This window comes from Falco rusticolus, chromosome 9, assembly GCF_015220075.1.
Source record: "Falco rusticolus isolate bFalRus1 chromosome 9, bFalRus1.pri, whole genome shotgun sequence".
Taxonomy (NCBI): domain Eukaryota; kingdom Metazoa; phylum Chordata; class Aves; order Falconiformes; family Falconidae; genus Falco; species Falco rusticolus.
Genome location: NC_051195.1, coordinates 50,253,201 through 50,271,061, shown reverse-complemented (window position 1 = coordinate 50,271,061; position 17,861 = coordinate 50,253,201). Strand labels below are relative to the sequence as shown.

General features: G+C 52.3%; 1 protein-coding gene across 9 annotated transcripts in view; it reads right to left on the bottom strand.

Moving 5' to 3' along the window:
- LOC119153247 (DAB2 interacting protein) overlaps positions 1-17,861 on the bottom strand; it is a 210,515-nt gene that overhangs the window by 45,571 nt on the left and 147,083 nt on the right. For 7 of the 9 annotated variants that reach the window (XM_037399415.1, XM_037399416.1, XM_037399417.1 and 4 more), the window contains one exon: positions 2,054-2,207. In XM_037399415.1, the coding sequence (XP_037255312.1) occupies positions 2,054-2,207 (154 nt within the window). Of the gene's footprint in view, positions 1-2,053; positions 2,208-9,848; positions 9,893-11,617; positions 12,001-17,861 lie in introns of those variants that run through there. The other 2 variants (XM_037399419.1, XM_037399420.1) reach the window with 2 other exon arrangements.

Genomic DNA, 17,861 nt, shown 5'->3' with positions numbered 1-17,861 from the left:
CCTCCAACCTCCTGCAGACTTCAAGCAGAGCTTTCCCAGTGCCAGATCACAGAAACCACCACCAGTTTTACGGCTCTTTGCTGGGTTTGCACTAAAGGGCGGCAGCAGGCTTTGCCGAGGCTCACCTGTACCTCCAGCCAAAGCAGCGCTGAGGGACCCAGGATCAGAGGCCATAGACAGGACCCTCAGGACACAACGACAACCCAAGGCAACACTCAAGCACTGAGGAGGAGAAGATGCTTGTGTGGTTCTGCCGCTCAGCTTTCCCTACTGCCTGACGTGGAGAAGCATGTGATGAAGATGTCTGTGCCAGCGCAGGTGGGGGTCTGGGGGGCCCGCAGCAGCCACCCAGCCCAGCCCAGCCCACGCTGCTCCCCTGCCCGGGAGTGAAGCACAGCCCAGGCTCATCCCTCCGGCCCTGTGCTGCCCAATGCAACTCTAATCCTTTGCTTCCGATCAGTTGTACCGAGATGCACGGTGGATTGTGGCCGCTGCCTGCTACCCACCAGGGATCCTGGGAGATCTGCAAACTCATTTCAGTGCTGACCTCACTCGGAATTTGAAAGCAGCTCTCTGGAGACGCAAGACCAACGCATTAACACAATATGCCATTTAGCTCTCACCTCAGTCCTTCCCGCTGGAGCTTGCTGATGAGTAACCATCAGTTACAAATCAATGTCCCTTTTGTTTTCTGGCATTCTGCCTTTCCTCTGCAGGATTTGCAGAACAGCAATTAACATGTTCTTTTTTTCTGTATGACTCTTCTTTATCCAACTCACTTAAAAAGAAAATTTTCTTCCTCCTTACAAGTGCATGACTTGTGTAATTTCCCTCTCAGTCAACTTTCTACAAGTACTGTTCACATCCCTTCCCTCTGCTCTTGTGCACTGAGCAGAATTGGTAAACAAGTCTTATATTATGGATGTCACATCTATTTTCCATCTAGCTTCATTTTATCTTTCTTGAGTGGAATGTAATAGAGGCCATATAATTTACAAAACTGTTCTCCTCCTGACCTGCCGCACTTGCTCAATTCTACAGAGAATGAACAGCACTGGAAAATTTATATCTCAGCCCACTTCAGAGTTTATGTTTGGAGCTATTTTTTGTAAGACCGTTTTTGTGTTACTTGCTTGTATTTTAAGAAATGGATCTTTTAACTGATTTCTTTCAAAGTGTGCTGATTTCAGTAAAGAAAAAAAATCTTCACCTCTCCAGCCTGACTCCTCTTGGACGCTGACAAAGCCATTTTCACCTGGTGCTGCCCATCCAAGGAAAGCCTGCAGTCCCACGATGCCCTACAGTACAATCCAAGCATGGGTATACCATTTACCTGCTCTTCTACGCCCAAGTACAAACAGGTTACCCTCTCTTCACAGAAACACAAGTATCGACCACACTGCTACTGTAAGAACACCGCTTCCCAGTTCTATATCCAGCCACTGCCATAAGCAGTAATACTTTGCCATCCATGTCGCAGGACAAATGATTCCCAAGACACGCTACATCGAATTATCTGACTACAGACTGGTTTGTATGTGTCCTACTACCTCCCGCTAGTACAGACCTAACCACACGCCATAACAGGTGTTAAAAAAACCCTGAAATAACTCACAGATTTTTTTATTTACCCAAACAAGCGAAGCTTCAGTTTCCTAGACAAAGTCGTCAGCGCTCCCACTGACCACAGGAGGCTAATGTCTTTGTGAGCAATGAGTAGGGATTAGCACTTTCTAGTATCTGGATGAACACAAACTACAAACCTACGCTCTGCTAACACACAGCCTTAAGTAGTTCAGCACCTGCGCCAGCAGTGAGCTCTGCTGCGACAACAGTTAGCAGGCAAAGAGCTCATTGCTCCGATTTTGTGGATATGATCCTCCTTGGAAAGATGGGAATAATTTTCTGCCTGTAAAATGGTCTCTGCGTAGCAATTCAGAGCAGAAACACTTTGTAACAGCAAGAGCCCACGAGAGAAGCCCACACCTGGCTCCCCACTCAGCCCCATCACGTGGCAGCAGCGGCCCCGGGGAGGGACGGAGGGGCTCCTTACCTCAAAGCAATAGTCTTGTCCCAGGATGCTGCTGTGGACGGGCTTGATGACCACTTCTTCCTCCATACTGAGATCCAGAGCTTCAACAGCACTACTGGGACTGAGCAAAGACTCGTGGGAGCGTGATTCTTTCAGCCTCGGCATTAGATGGGATCTAGAGGAAAAATATAGCAGTTATCAGTGGATGCTTTTCTGCGCAGATAAATTATTTAGTCCACCTGTTAGCAACAACTGCAGAATAGTCCTGGGTATTTTTTTGCCACGAGATAACCAAGGGCTCAGAATAGCAGGGACTGCTACATTGTCCCATTTATAATTTGGTGAGCAGGTTCTGTTACAGGCTGTATCTTCAGTAATAAATGTTTTTTCTACGTGATTAGCAGTTTGTAGGCTGTGGGTCCCTGCACAGCTGGGTGTGTCTGCAAACGGCCACGATACCTGCTGCCAGAGAGCTTCCAGCTGTGCTGCACCAGGAGGGGATCAGGGAGGCCGGCTGGCCCCAGCACGAACCTCATTAGTGCAGCACCCAGTGCTGAGCTCTGTAGGTGCTTAGCACCAATGGCAGCAGAGGACTGGGTTTGCATGCACACAGGAGATCCCAGCAGCATCCTACTTCATCTCACACTGTTTTGCAGCACCCTCTCCTACCGACCCAGTCCCTGCTGAAGGATGTTACCTGCAAATGGGGAGGAATTAACGGCAGATCCTTCTAAAACCCCAGACCTGTGCTCGCTCACTGTGTACAGAGTGTTCCTGGGGAGCAGCTGGCACCACCAGGGCAGAACACATCCCTCCGCCCTCCTCTCCCCACCAAACTGCACACATCTGTACCACGGACGCAGCCAGAGTCTGGATCCTCTGTAACCAACAAGCCCGGGGCTCGTGTGCTCTCTCCAATTGTTACACACGTCCCCAGGATGGGGACAGTGTGGAAAATAAGGCCATGATAGCCCTATCGATTGATCTAAATGCTCCGGAGTCCCACTGGCAGCATTTAGCAGCAGGGAGCCCACAGACAGCAAGCAGCACACCATTTTTGAGACAGCTGATACAATCAATGGTGCTGTAACTCTTAAAGCAAAACCAGAGAGCTCAAGGGGGGGGAAAAAAAAAAAAAAAAAAAAAAAAAAGAGAAACCTAGCTAGGTACTCCCAGGGAAAACACAGCAAAACCATGAAGTGGCCAGGGAAAAAAATACCTTGAGAGCAAAGGGAGCAGCTGCCTTCTCTATAGCCTGCACCATGTAAAATGTTCCAGCTCACAAAAGCTCTGATCCCGGTAACTCTTGACCTTTAAAACCTCTGGCAAGCGCTTTAGGGTCTTCAAAAAGACCACATGTCCCTCTCTCTACAAAGAATACAACGCCTTCTCCAAAGGCATGGAGAGACAGAAATAAGGGGAGTTTGAGATATTCTCATCGTGGTCTTTTATAAGCGAAACAATGACCCCAGTATACTCTCAGATTGCTGCTTCTGCCATGTGTTGAGTTTTGTCATTCTCTACAACAAACTGACCAAAACACAAGAGAAACTGCAGTAGTGCGTGCAGAATTCATAGCTCCCAGTGAATCACACACCAAGCCGCAGCCAGAAACCAGCCAAAGGAGATTCTAAGACAGCTGCAGCAGATAGACAGGTGCTTCCCCAGGTCTGCCATTAAGATTCCTGCCATGGATGAACCCCCAGGTGACAACAGACCAGCCCGCAGCTGGGTTCTCCAGCTGAGCATGCTAAATGGACTGCTCTGAAAGCTGCAGGCCACCCCTCCTGCCCGCAGCACCGCAGGGTAACCAGCCTGGGGACAGACTGCCCAGGGGGTTGGTGGCAGCGGTCCCCAGGCACCCCTGCACCTACTGAGGCTGGCAGCCAGGACCAGCCGTGGCGGCACCTGTGCAGGGGTCTGCAGAAAACCAGGCTGTGACACCACAGTCCTTTCTCAGGGGACAACCACCAGCCCCCAGATGTTAAAAGCCCTGGGTGAGGACAGCCCTGTGCCGGATCAGAAGCGGTGGCTTTGAAGCAAAAGGCTCTCCATCCCATTAGCGATTCTCTAAAACTGCCCACTCACCCCATATCTCTTATGGTGAATAAATTGATCTTTAGGAACTGAGCACAGTCATTTCCCAGTACTTTGTGGCAATTTTACACTATTTTCACAGAAAAGGGTCCATACCCTTTTGCTCTGAATGATACTGTAAATTAACTGTAATACAGGCAGACAGATCAAGTTCCCTTTGGATGCTGAGTGCAGAACTAATATCCAGCAGCTCAAGACCTGACAACACAGCCTGCTCACCGAGCCCCAGTAAGTCCAGAATCAAGGCATTTATGGTAGATCTTATTTCCATATTTTACAGATGAAAATAGAAAAGGTAAGTAACCAAGCTGAGACTCACACTCTCGTGTGGACAAATACAAATATTGATGATCTGAACCCCTAGCTCAGGAACTACATGCTGTAATGCACACATGTGCATCGCCGAGCTGGACTGCACCATGCTGGCCTAAGAATTTTTGTTAAAATTAAAACAAGTCTATTTTTCATTTAAAATTACTGCAGCTGCAAGGCCACGGGTGGGAGTACAGATGTGCAATACTAAGAATTACCAAGGGGGAGTTTCTCAGGACATATTATGTTCTCACCAGATTCAGCAAATGCTTATTTATATCCCTCCATACTCTGCCGTATGCCTCTGGGAATCCTAAAATTAACGGGACTTTTCTTAGGGAGGAGGCTATTTGTCAGGTTTGTCAGGTTCTTGCTGCGGCAGGACCTGCTCCCACGATGCTTTTTACTCCTGAACGGCCGCTCGGATCCAACCCAGGTCAGTAACAGCAATATTTTTCACCAGCTGCTGCACCGTACAGAGGGAGCGCTGCCTGTCTCCAACCAGCCCTAAAAGGCCCAGCATCTGTCTGTGTATCAATAGCTAAGTGCGGAGATGTCATTAATTAGAGACTCTCGTTTGGAATCTCACCAGAAGGGATGAGAGATCTGTCTGCCGGAGGAGCCCCGGCAGAGCAGGATGAGCACCATGCAGAGCCTACTCCTAGGGCAACTGGCCCCATCCTCTGCCCAGCACTCCCGAACTGGCCCTGACGGCACTGAACCCGCGGCAGTCTGGCACGGCCCAGGGGACGCCTGCAGAGCCCCAGAGGCAAGGAAGGGCTATACACAACCAGTCTTCGAAGGGCACATGGCCCTTGCGTTGTAACAGCCTGTTCCAGAGCAGAGATCATTTCTCATGTCCTCTGGTAAGTAACGTGACATTTGCAGCAGGAGCCTACTTACTGGAAGATGTTTGCAAGTCCCTGTCACAGCACCCACCGAATTCCCTTTGCATTAACAGTAAGAAAATGGTCCTTCCAAGGCCATAAGCTGCTTCCCTGGCTCACAGGGTGAGGGTGCTCTGCTTACTGGAAAGGCTGATCAGCGTTCCCGGTTTGGGCAGGGAGAACACAAGCGCCCCACCTGCATGTCACAGCGAAGCCCTCGGTGCCAGAGCATCTCCATCTGCACTGCCATATGGACAGGGAGGGCTTCGTCCAAAGACAATTTACTGGGTGAAGCCTGGCAAGTGCTAAAAAAACCCCCAACAAATCCACTTGCTGATAAAGAAGTGCAGAAATATTAAGATGGCTGGACCCAGCCTGCAATGCGGCATCGGGCACTGGTGCGGCTGTGCTGACGTGTGCCCCAGCTGCTGGGGGGCTCGTCTGGGTTCCTTCCAGCTCTGCCCGAGGTTCACCATCCGCAGCCAGGGTCTCTTCCCAGGGAGGCAGGCATGTTTCCACCAGGAGACAACCTGATGTCCCCAAAACAGTGTAACGAAGACGGATACTCTGCAGCTCTGCCTGCTTGCACCCAGCGTGGGCAGAGCGCAGCATCTGTGGCAAGAGAGACACCAGAGTCCTTGTAAACTATTGCTCTTCCTCAGCCATCCAACATCCTAACAGGCAAAGTCACCTGGAACATCGTTTGCTTACTGTGTACATACACTTCCAAGATGACAGGTACTTTGTTCAAATTCATCCCTCCACCATCGCTTTTCAAAATGCTGCCTGTGGGGCCATCCAACCTCTTGCTGTAATAACTCGCTGTGTATTCCAGGTCCCATCCCAGCTTACATAAGCTGATCAAATTCAGTTCCTACACCTTTGTCTTAGTATGATGGGAACGGCCAGCTGCCCAGAGACATCTCACAGCAGGAAACCCTCTTTCCAAACAGCACATTCAGTTCTTTTTGCCATGGGCCTTATTTTAATCCCTTTCTACTTGCCTGAAGTTCAGCTGAAATGAAGGGGGGGGTTGGTGGGAATCTCATAAAAGACCACATTAGTTCTAAAGAGAAATAACATTACTGCTACTGGCACTGACCTGGAGAGTCCTACAGAGAGACAGGCAGTCTCTGGTTATTAAAGGAAGAGGTTTACTGCCCAAGAGCAACAAGAGAGGACTGTTGTTCTAAATAATGAAAGTCATAAAACATTACCATGCGAAGGGATGCAATCCCCCCCTGCCTGCTTCCTCCACAGCCAGCCAGAATTAGGGATGCCGGGTACTACCAGCCTGTGACAGCACACCTCATCTAACCAGCACCTTGTGGACTGCAGCAAAGACTTTGTGGACACAGAGGAACAAGCGTGGGTAGCAATCCACTCTGTCCTCACCAAACTTCAGGGCTGGATGCTGAGCAATGCAGGCAGCAACCGTACCATGCACGCAGCAGCTCCACAGAATGACCGGAGGGACTGCCTGGGAGTCCAGGCTCGATGTTCTTTCAGGAACAAAGATACTCTGCCGAGGCTACAACGAGGGAAAAAATGTAGGGCCTGTCTACACAGAATTATTCTGGAATAGGTCTTGTGTGTTTAAACTCGCACGCTTTTATTCCAGAATTGCTTTTTTGTGAAGACAAGCCCTCAAAGGGGCAACCCCGTCGTTTCTCATTTCAGAACCTCACCTGTCTGAAACCACCCAGCTGCTGCTGCTTCTGTGGTTTTATGCTAAAAGTTTTCCTGATGTTTCTGAGAGACAGAAACAAACAGGGAACCTGGCTGGGTAGCTGCAGAGCGATGGAGCAGATGCAAAATGCAACACTGGGGAAACAATTAACAATGGGGAAAAAATTAAAGAGCCTTTCTTAAATCTCCTACTGTTCTACTCTGAAGGCACAAGCAGACTGGGGAATGTTGAAAGAAGTCCAGGCACTAAGCCGAAGCTGTCCCATTAATACCAGCTGCTGAGTCAGCCTTTGCAATGAACGCCTCCCCACTGTCAGAGGGATCTGATCTCCTAAATTACAGGTTTGACTCTGCGACAAGGCTCCTGGTCAGGAAACATTCCCTGCATACAGCTTTTCAAGGGTTGACAGTTCTTTTCTCTGACCAGCTGGGAAAAGGGTCTTTAGGGCAATCCCTACCCTCTCAGCAGCACATGTCCGCTGCAGGTGGTCCTGCACGCACAAACACAGCGGAACAGACCGTGAGATCTACATGCAGCATAGACAGAATTTAAATCTGTCTCCAGCCTGGGGATTAGGTTTTGTTATGACTGAGAACAAAGTGGACAACTCCACCAAATTGATTTGCAACATCAGATGGGAGAAGGATTTTAGCAGTCACAGATGGGAGTAAATCACACGCCATCCTCTGCCAGCTTCACCAGGGGCCGGGCAGCTCTGCTGCGCACAGCCAGTCCCACCGGAGGCTCGGAGCCGCGCTGCTGCTGGTTACAAACTGGGACTGCGCTCCCTGCAGGGCCCAAACTGGTGCGATGGCTGCATTTCTTCCCGCAGTAGATGCAAACCAGGCTCTCCTATGCAGCAGCTCTCCCTCAAGCCCTCTCCTTGCTCATCAGCAGTGCCTGCCTGGCCCCCCTGCCTGCTGCTGACTTCCCGCTAACCTCCTGACCACCGCTGGGAGTTCTCATCCATTCCTCCCCAATGCCTCATCCTGCTTCAACTTAACAAATAAATAAGAAAGCGATGTTATGGGAATAACCAAGAACAACAGCACAAAGGAACTTGCATGCTTCCAGAAAACGACAGAATGTTTTTCTTCCCGTAGGACAGGACACATGGGTGAGGTCTCAGCCTGCAGCATATCCTTCTCCCGTGTTCTGCTAGCCTGAACTTTCTCCTGCCATTTTCCGAACACCAGCCCCGGCAATGCTGGTGGGCAGAAGTGGAGGTGGATGCTCTTTGGGCAACAGGGCGCTGGGAAACACCAGCTAGCGCACTCACGCCGCCTCATGTTACCCTCACTAATGCAACACCTTTGCTGAGCAACACAAAGGACATATAATTAAACTTATTAATGTCCGCCCTTGTTTTTAGACTGTTCTCAGTTTTAACTGGCAGCAGAATTAATTACATTCAAAAGGACTCTGTCAGCTCATAGCAGATTCCAAACGTTGTTTTTGCCAGAGCAAACCTGAAGGATGGTTTTAACCCGTGACATGCACCTGAGCGCAGGTATTTGTTTAACAACGCGCCACTGCAAAGTTTGTCAGTGACAACCTGAAAGTCCAGAACAGTACAACCAGCAAGGACGCTGACTGCATCTGTAATGCGCAGGATGGGAGAAACTGCAAAAGCAAGCAACATGCATCAAGAGCAAGAAGCAAAAGATGATCAGAAATGTACTTGAGTCTCAATAACCAAAGATACTGTTAAGAAGCAAAGGGACTTCTCCCTCTTTCCCAGCAGCAATACAGCACCACCATCTTGCTTTTAACAGAAATCAACGCTTACATAAAAAAAAAATTATCTTTTGGTATCACAATGGCCTAAACAAGCATAAACCGTGCCTCATCTGCGGGCACCTGATGCTCATGGCAACCGCACATCCACCGCTCCAACCTGGTGCCCAAACCGCTGCACAGCCCTGAGGACCAGCCCTTCCCACAGCACCAGCCTCCAGAGCCGGCAGGGACCACCGAACCCCCAAAACCAGCCGGGAAACCTCCAAGGAGGCAGGGGCAAAGCCAGGAGGTACAGCTGCTGGGAGCACTGCCCCAGAGACCCCCAGACGCCACCACCCCAGGCAGGGACTGCGGGTCACGGGGCGCTCCCAGATCTGAGACCAACAAGTTTCCATGGTAGGAAAAGGCTGCGGATAAAGGTTTTCATTTGTATCACTGAAATGTTGCTTAACCTAAGTCTGGAGGCACAATCTGGACAAGACGGGCAATGCCAGGCGAGATCTCTCCTCCTGGATTAACCACAAGGGAACCGAAGCCGCCAGCCCCATCTCCGGAGCCCGGCCAGGGCGGCTGCCTCAGGCAGCTACGGTTTTTTTTAGAAATAATGATTTATGAACGATTATTTAATAAATAATGATGAAAACAAATTCCTAACGCACAGAATCACGGACGGAGCGCTCCTAAAAGCAGCCGTGGCCGGGGGCAAGCGGCGGGCTGGGCTCACCCCGCGGCCGCCAGCAGCCGCAGCGGCTCCGCTCCCGGCCCCGCTCCGCTCCCGGCCCCGCTGCGGGGCTGCCCCGGCCCGCCGCCCGCCGCCGCTGTGACAACCAGCCCCGCCCGAGGCAGGGCCGCTTCCCCGCCGGGCAACGTGCGGGTCCGGCCCCGGATGGCGCCCGCAGCCCCCGCCGAGCTCCGGGGCCCCGAGTTTGCTCTGGACGCGCAGGAACCACGGCCGTGCCCGGGGCTAGGCGGCGGAGAGCGCCGGCCCCCGCACGCGTGTACACGGGCACCCGGGCACGCAGGGAGGCATGTACACGGGCACGCACGTACCCGGGCACCCAAACACGCACGTACCCAGGCAGACACTCACCCGCAGGGCCCGGCTCCCGCCGCGCCGCCGCCGCGCCGCCCCGCTCCGGCTCGGCCATGCCGCGCTGCCGCCGCCCGCGGGCGGGACCCCCAGCGCCACCGCCCCCAGCCCCAACGCCCCGGGCCGGCCCCGCCGCCGCCCCGCCCCCCTCGGGCCGCCGCGCCGCGGCCGGGGCCGCCGGATTGGCTGCGCTGTAGCTGGGCAGAGCGCCCCGGGCCGCCGCCCCCGCCCGCCGCCCCGCAGCAGCCGCACGCAGCCGGGGCTCGGCTCGGGGCGGGGACGGTTCTGCCCTGCGCGCCGCCCGGACCCGCCTCGCCCCCGCGGCCGACCTGCCGCTGCCCCTGCGGCCGAGCCCGCCCGCCCGTTCGCCGCTTTCATTTTGCTGTGATAAAACCCGGGGGAAGAAAACCCCGTTCTGCAGGAGCCTTTATTTTGGCGAGCCCCGCACTAGGGCACCGCGCCCCCCGCCGGGGCTGGCGGAACCGGCGAGGGCAGGAGGCAAGGCGGTACCGCCGGCGGGCCGCCCGCTCGGCACGTCTCCCGCCCTGCTCCGGCGAGCCGAGCCACTGACCTCCGCCACCGCGCGGGCCGCCGCGGGGGGCAGCGCCGGCAGCAGCAGCCGGCGTGAGCCATGGTGCGCAGCCCGGCTCCGCACGGCGCTCCCGCAGCCCGGCTCCGCACGGCGCTCCCGCAGCCCGGCTCCGCACCGCGCTCCCGCAGCCCGGCTCCGCACCGCGCACCGCAGCCCAGCGGCGCAGGCAGCCGACGGGGCTCGGGCGGACGCCGCGCTCCGGGCCCGGCCACCCGCACTCCCGGCGCGGCCCGGGGCGCTGCAGGCTCCGCCGGAGCCGGGCAGCGGGGGCGGCGGGGAAGGGCCCGCAGCACGGTCCAGCCGCCCTGCCGGCACCGTCCTCACCCAGCCCCGCCAGGCCGCGGCTGTCACCCTGGCGTGTTCAAATGCCTCCATTACTCGTCAGAAACCCAGCAGGGCTGGCCAGTAAATGACAAACCACGCACGGCACCGTCCCCTGCCTGTTACTGACGGCTGCTGCCTTCCCACTTCCCAAGGGCCACCGTCCGTGTCCGCACCAAAGCACATCTCCGGTCCTGCAGGGCTGCTCAGGATCGGCGGAGAAAGCAGGCACGGGAGGGGAAAACGGGAAGGCAGCAAATATCCCTGACTGGAAAGGGTACTGGGGGCTTCCCCGCGCCAGAAGGGAAGGAAGCTGGGCTCAGAGCGGGACACTGCCCGAGGCAGGAGTCTCGCCTCCTCCAGAGACCTGCAAACCAGGTTCCCAGCTGAACCGTCCCTTCAGCCAGCACCACCGTGCGCAGTGCTGAGACGAGTCAAAATTCTTAAGTTCTCTGCCCAGTTTGACACTAACTCCTGCACATCCCACTTCTGTGCCTCCTCAGCCAGAGAGGTGGGCATGATCCTCTCTCACCTCCAAAGGATGCAGAAAATGTGAAAGACTGGCAGCATTATGGCTGGGTGCAAATAACAAGGAGCACTGTGTGTCACCATGGAGTCCTTTTTGTCCTTCCAGGGTAAACTGGTCCCCACCGCACCCTGGGGACAACAGCATCAGCTCACCAGCCACGCTGGCAGCAGGACACCCCAGTCTCCACATTTCCCACCTCACCTCCTTAGCGGAGCACATGCAGACCCTTTCCCCTTGCAGTCTGCAAGCAGGGCTCTGGGTTTAGCACGTTTTGCCTCATTTTTGCCTCCCCCTGTTTCCCCCGCCAGCGGTTTGAAGTTTTCTCACCCTTTGCTGGCAGATGCCATGCAGAGAGACAAGCTTGCTGTCCTTGATCTGCTTTTCAGGGCTTCTATAAAGTAGGGCACCAGCACCAACCCAGCATCAGGTTTTTGATACATTGCTGGAGTAGCCAAAAATAATAACAGGCAGCTTCAGTCAATCTTTTCGTTCTCAAATCTGCAGCAGCAGCACAGGGGTCCTTTGTGCGGCAGAGCAAAAATATGGTGCACGCCAGACTGAAATCCTGGTCAGCAATCCACTGCCACTGCTGCCCGAGAGCTGGGCCCACCAGCAGCTCCCAAGCAGCACACCCGGGTCCTCGACGGGGAACCCTGGCCTTGCAGGGTCCCCTTTCCCACAGCCATCAGTGCTTTGCTCTCTGTATTTCCTTTAGCACCTTATCTCCCTTGCTGCGGTGCAATGCTAAGGTCAAGTTATAGTTTTACCAGCCCTTTTATCTTTCTGGCAAGACAGGAAAATGCAGAACTTGAACTTTGGAACAAGCCCTCACACTCGCAGTGGGTGGAGAGCGGAGCAGACTGAAGGCAGCAGTAGAGGAGAGAATCCACGTTCTCTCTGCAGCCCAGCGCTGGAATATTTTCTGTTGCACGTTCAGACACATTATTAGGACAATCTGGAAGGAAGTACGGAACCCAACAAGCATGTGCTTTTGGCCTGCGCTCCAGCAGGAAGCCAGATATGCTGGAGCTCTGGCAGCTCCAGCTGACGTAAGGACCCAGCACAGCTCCACTGCGGCTACCAGGCGACAAGGAAGAAGACCAGTAACACCCAGCAAAAGAGCTCTCTTTGCTGGGAACTGCCCAGCTGAATTTTCCCTGTCCCAGACCTGAAATTCCAGACGGTCGGTCTGTGCAGGACTGGCACGCAAGCCAGGCATCAGGAGATGAAGTAACATATGAACCTGGAGCCCCAGGTGCTCTGTGGTACCATCCTGCTGCACATTCATTCTGCACGCTATGGCCTCCACAAACGACAAATGTGCTTCCTGAGGGTCTCATGCTGCCATGCCCCTGCCCCGGTGGGCTGCCCTGGCGATCATGCTGGACTCGGGGTGGTGTCTAAAACACGCAGACTTCTTGGGGCTGCAGGTCTGTAATGCAGAGGTCACTCACTCCCTCGCCCTCCCCACAGCCTCCTGGCTGAATACCCCTGTGTGCTCAGGAGGTGCAGAAGCTACTGCAGACCAGGGCCTGGGGGGCTGCTCCTTCCCCCTCCCCAGGGAGGTCCGGGCAGTGAAGAAACCACACTCTGTGACTCTGTTTAAATACTGCTGCAGTGAGCATTACTACCACCAAAAAGAAGCCTGTACATCAGCCTCAGCTCATTTTATTCCAAGCCAGGGTTTATCCCAGCTTCCTCAAAGCAAGCTTGCACCTCACTCCTCATCTGCACAAGGTGGTGTTTCCCTGAAGACTCTTGTTCTCCCCGCAGGCGGATCTGTTCGGAGGGTGATACGCAGGTGTACAACATGGTTAGAGCTATTACTGTCATTGCCAACGCCGGCATCCTCCCCGGGGCACGGTATGTGACCCTACCCCTTCTTCACGTCTGCACCTCCTCTTAGGGCACCCAGCACCCACCCCCCCGCTGACTGCTTAAGAAATGGCACTTGCGAAAGGAGAGCCACCGCGCTTCATCAGAGGTCAGGTCGAACGGTACCTTCAGTGGGTTATTAGAGTAAGTTTTCCATTCACAGTTAGGCTCAGTGATTATTATTTGTGTTATTTGTAGTCCTCTCTTCCTGGGTCACTGTCTCTCCTTTGGCCCCAGCCAGGCCAGGCTTACTCTGCTTCCTCGGCGGGACAGGGAGGATGGTCAGACACGGCTTCGCCTCCAGCCCTCTGGGCAGTGACTTTCCAAACTCCTGCTGCGTTTGCCTTTCCGAGCTGGTACGCCCAGGTATCTCTCACTCTGTATTGACTGTGAAGCCAGCACCTTATGACCACACTATCACTGGGAAAAAGGTAATTCCCTGATAATCTTGAAGAGTTAGCAGTGGAAGGGACTGCGATTATCCAGGTTTATTCCAAATTTACAGTTAAAATCAAATACCTGTTGACGTTGTAAAACCCACTTATTTTAGAAAGTTCAAACAACCCCGTATTTCAGCGTAATTAACATTAAAAGACCTGTAATTGCACAACTGGCTGGCTGTTACCGGGTTGCTGCTTGAGCACTGGGGTGGGCATGGTCACTGTTGTGGGGCTCTTTGGAAAAAATTCTTCAGTGCATGTACCACAACCTATGGCACCGTCAAACAACGTACAGATTTCACCGCAGACACCCTTAACTTGACTGTCAGAACCCCCAGTGTTCCTTCCTCAGACTGCATATTCACACAGCAGCCTCTGAGTGCTCGAGAACTACGGAACTCAACAGCCTGTAACCTTGGCTGTGTTTATTTTGTCCTTCAGTCCCATTTCAGCCAAAAGGTAATCTGAAGCTGAAGGGCACAAAATTTACCCAGGTCTTGTGGACTACAGGAACAATGGCCAGATTAAATGAAAAGATTATTTAAAGAGTGCTTCACCCACTTCATTAAAACGTGCCCAACGTTCACAAAAGCTGAGCTGCAGCAATGTAGCAGAATTGACATCTAGCACTTCTGAAAAATCAGGCACCGTATCAAATAGTATTTACACTGAAAGAATATTTAACCTCTGACTAATGCTGCCTTTTACGCCATATTTCATAGTGGCTAGACAGTGGATCTGGACCAGCCAATTTCTCTTTCTGCCTGTAATTAGCTTCACTTTTCTGCTCTTCTGAACAAGCCTTAGACTTTCCTCTAGGAATGTAATCCCAATCAACAGGAATCCTGTTTTTACTGAGATGCCACTCATCTTTTCTGGAGGTTTTATTCAAAATGTAACACTGTTATTAGCAGCAGATTTTTATAAACCTTTTTGTGAGGTCCCATTCCTGCAAACATTCAATATCATTTTGTGCTATTAGTCTCACTTCAGAGACACTACTTAACATTCAACAACAATTGGAGCCAAGAAGCATTTGCAGGAGTCAAGTTTTGAATTTCAAATCTAAACTACACAGGGTTACTGATGGCGTATGACTTTGAGCCTGACAAACACAAATACATGTTTTAGCACCTAAACTACTTTTTTTTTTTCATTTGTCCTTCTGTCTAATAGTATTGGCATATATAAGAGCTTCAGTTTAATAGGTAATAGCTGACTTCAGAGACTGAATAATATTCTTAAACAAAATGATGTTCTTAAAAAATATCCAATCAATGAAGTTTATAATCAGAATAAAGTTAGGAAAATGTTATTTTGCTGCTGCTGAACTCTTCCTTAACAAAAAAGAAGAAGAAGAAGAAGAAGAAGAAGAAGAAGAAGAAGAAGAAGAAGAAGAAGAAGAAGAGGAAGAGAAGCTCAAAGCATTTTAAAGTTTGTACTGATTGTGTGTATTTTATCCAGCGATGGCACCAGGATATAAAGCTAATTTCTTCCAATTGCTATCTGCCTTCTAGCCAGATAGATTTTAGTGTCTTTTAGGGATATAAAGTACATCCTTCTCATGGGAACCTTCTTTTCAGATGGAATGAGAGATTCACACTGATGAAGTTGGTGATTTTTCCATGGCTTTCAGAGCTGTAACTGTAGGCAACCCATCCCTGGGAGCACACACACCAGCCCTTGCTCTCCTCTGCCTCTGGCATGTTACAGGAGACGGAAGCCCTTGGAAGACAGAGTATTTTTGCACTCTTGTACGCAGCATCTGAGCGTATGCTGGCAAGGGAGAGGAAAATCAGAAAGCACTAAGGAATGCTGAAGGCAGACCCATGCCTGGGGGGTGCACACTGCCAGCCCATTAGTGCTGTCCCTGGGCTTGTCTTGCAGGCACAGATGCTGGAGGTACCTTACAAGCCCCCCTCTCCTGACAGCCTGGGGCTTTCCCTTCTGGGGTGCTCTCCACAGGCAGCTACCAACAGAAATCAGTAATACTGACACAGGAACCACAGCACCTCCACAAACAGCCTCATCCATACTAAAAGCATGCCCAAATCCCCAAGTAGTAAGACATGTCTGTCTGCAGAATCCGTGCAGCCATGCCTGACAGAATGGGACCTCAGGAAAAGCCATCGGCACTGGAAAGCTCGCAAATACTGACTGCAGTCCCCCATAGAATAGAATCACAGGATCATGGAATCATTTAGGTTGGAAAAGACCTCTAAGATCATCAAGCTCAGCCGTCAACCCCACACTGCCAAGCCCACTGCCCTAAGCGCCGCATCTGCACGTTTTTTAAACACCTCCAGGGCTGGTGACTCCACCACCTCCCTGGGCAGCCTGTTCCAGTGCTTGACAGCTCTTTCAGTGAAGAAATTGTTCCTAATATCCAACCTAAACCTCCCCTGGCACAACTTGAGGCCATTTCCTCTTGTCCTGTCGCTTGTTACTTGGGAGCAGAGACCGACCCCCCTCGCCTGCAGCCCCTCTCAGGCAGCTGGAGGGAGCGAGAAGGTCCCCCCTGAGCCTCCTGGTCTCCAGGCTGAACCCCCAGTGCCCTCAGCCACTCCCCATCAGATTTGTTCTCCAGCCCCTTCCCCAGCTCTGTTGCCCCTCTCTGGACACGCTCCAGCACCTCCATGTCTGTCTTGTAGTGGGGGGCCCAAAACTGGACAGGTAGGAAAAGCAAAGATATTTCTAAAGATCACCTCACTGGTTTTCACTGGTCTGTCCATCTCTCCTTTCTGACTCACGCTGACAGCCCATTTCCAGGAATGACCTGTTTCTCCCCGAGCCGCACGCAGCGCAGCTCTGCACTGAGCCCGGGTCAGCCCCAGTGACCCTGCTGGGACCCCCGACCCTCTCTCACCAGGCTGGCTCTACCATTCCAGCCTCCCTGACCAGGAATTCAACTGCACTACTGGGGTGCACCACATCCGTACTCCAGCTCTTTTTGTAAAGTGCAGGTATCATTACTGCATACTCCATGCAATGCCAGGGGGCAGCTACTTCCACAGCTGATGTAAAAATTGTTATTAATACTTACAAACTGTGAAAAACTCTTAAAAAGTCCAAATCCTGGCACTGCCCTAAATTAAATTACAGCCACAGCCTGCTAGGGGTACGTGGATAAGCACGGAGCCAAGCTTGCATGCAGTCCTTATCCACAACCCACACCTGCTGCTCCCTTCTGAATGTTCAACTAATGAACACAGCGTACAGCCCAGAGGATTTAAGATATGGAAAAGGTCAGAGTGAAAACTCAGGAGTGAAGAACAGATTGAAGGGGGGTCATAAATGACAGCCCCATTTTAAACCTAAAATTAATTTTTTCAATAAATTAGGGCAAGTGAGCTTTCCTCCAACTCAGACAATGCAGCTCTCCCTGGATAGAGACTGGTGGTGGGAGGAGAGGGCACGTGCACTCAGGAATCAATGCTAATACCCTAAGAAATTAATCTCTGAAAATTACTTCAATGGAATATAAATGATTTCATATAAATCTCTGAATAGCAAGAGCTGATAAAATCTCACAGTGATACCAAGAGTAAGTACAGACTGGAAAAAAAAAAGCTTCCGTCTTTTTTACACAGGGTTGGTGTGGTCACTGCCTTTTTGTGCCTTGGTTTCCCAGCTGTGGGCACAGGCTGTTGCATTGGTACATCTGTGAAAGCTGCTGAGAGCTAGTTACGGTTACACAGGGCTGAGGATAGGATGTGGCTTCCCGAAGATGAAAACACAGGCTATTCTACTTTAAATAAGCATCACAGTTTGTGATTTCAAAATGTAGTCAGGATAGCACTCTCCAGGGAAGGGAGGGACAGGCTCTTATCAAAGCCAGGGGCAGTGTATTGTGCTCTGAACCCGTTCATGAATGCCAATGTGTTTGTACAGGGTGTTCCTTTTGGTACCTGCAGGACAAAGCTGGCCATGGTGGCAACAAAGCTTTGCAAATCTACATCAGACCTCAAAAGTACAAAGCCTCTCACCCTGGCTGAATAATGTATTAATTAAAAGAAGACAACAAGTAGCACTTCAGCTTTGCTGCTGACCATTCACTCAGGGAGCCGCGGACCTACAGCCCCCCCTTCGCTCTGCCTGAGCCGTGCCAGTGGGTGCCCCCCATGGCAACATGCCAGGAGTTCCTGGGGAGGGGGACAGGGCAGGCTGCCAGCCTGGGGGACACGGGGCTGGAGCTGGGGCTGTAAGTGCAGTACAGTCCCAGGCTGCGTTCCGTGACACACTGGCTCCAACTGACT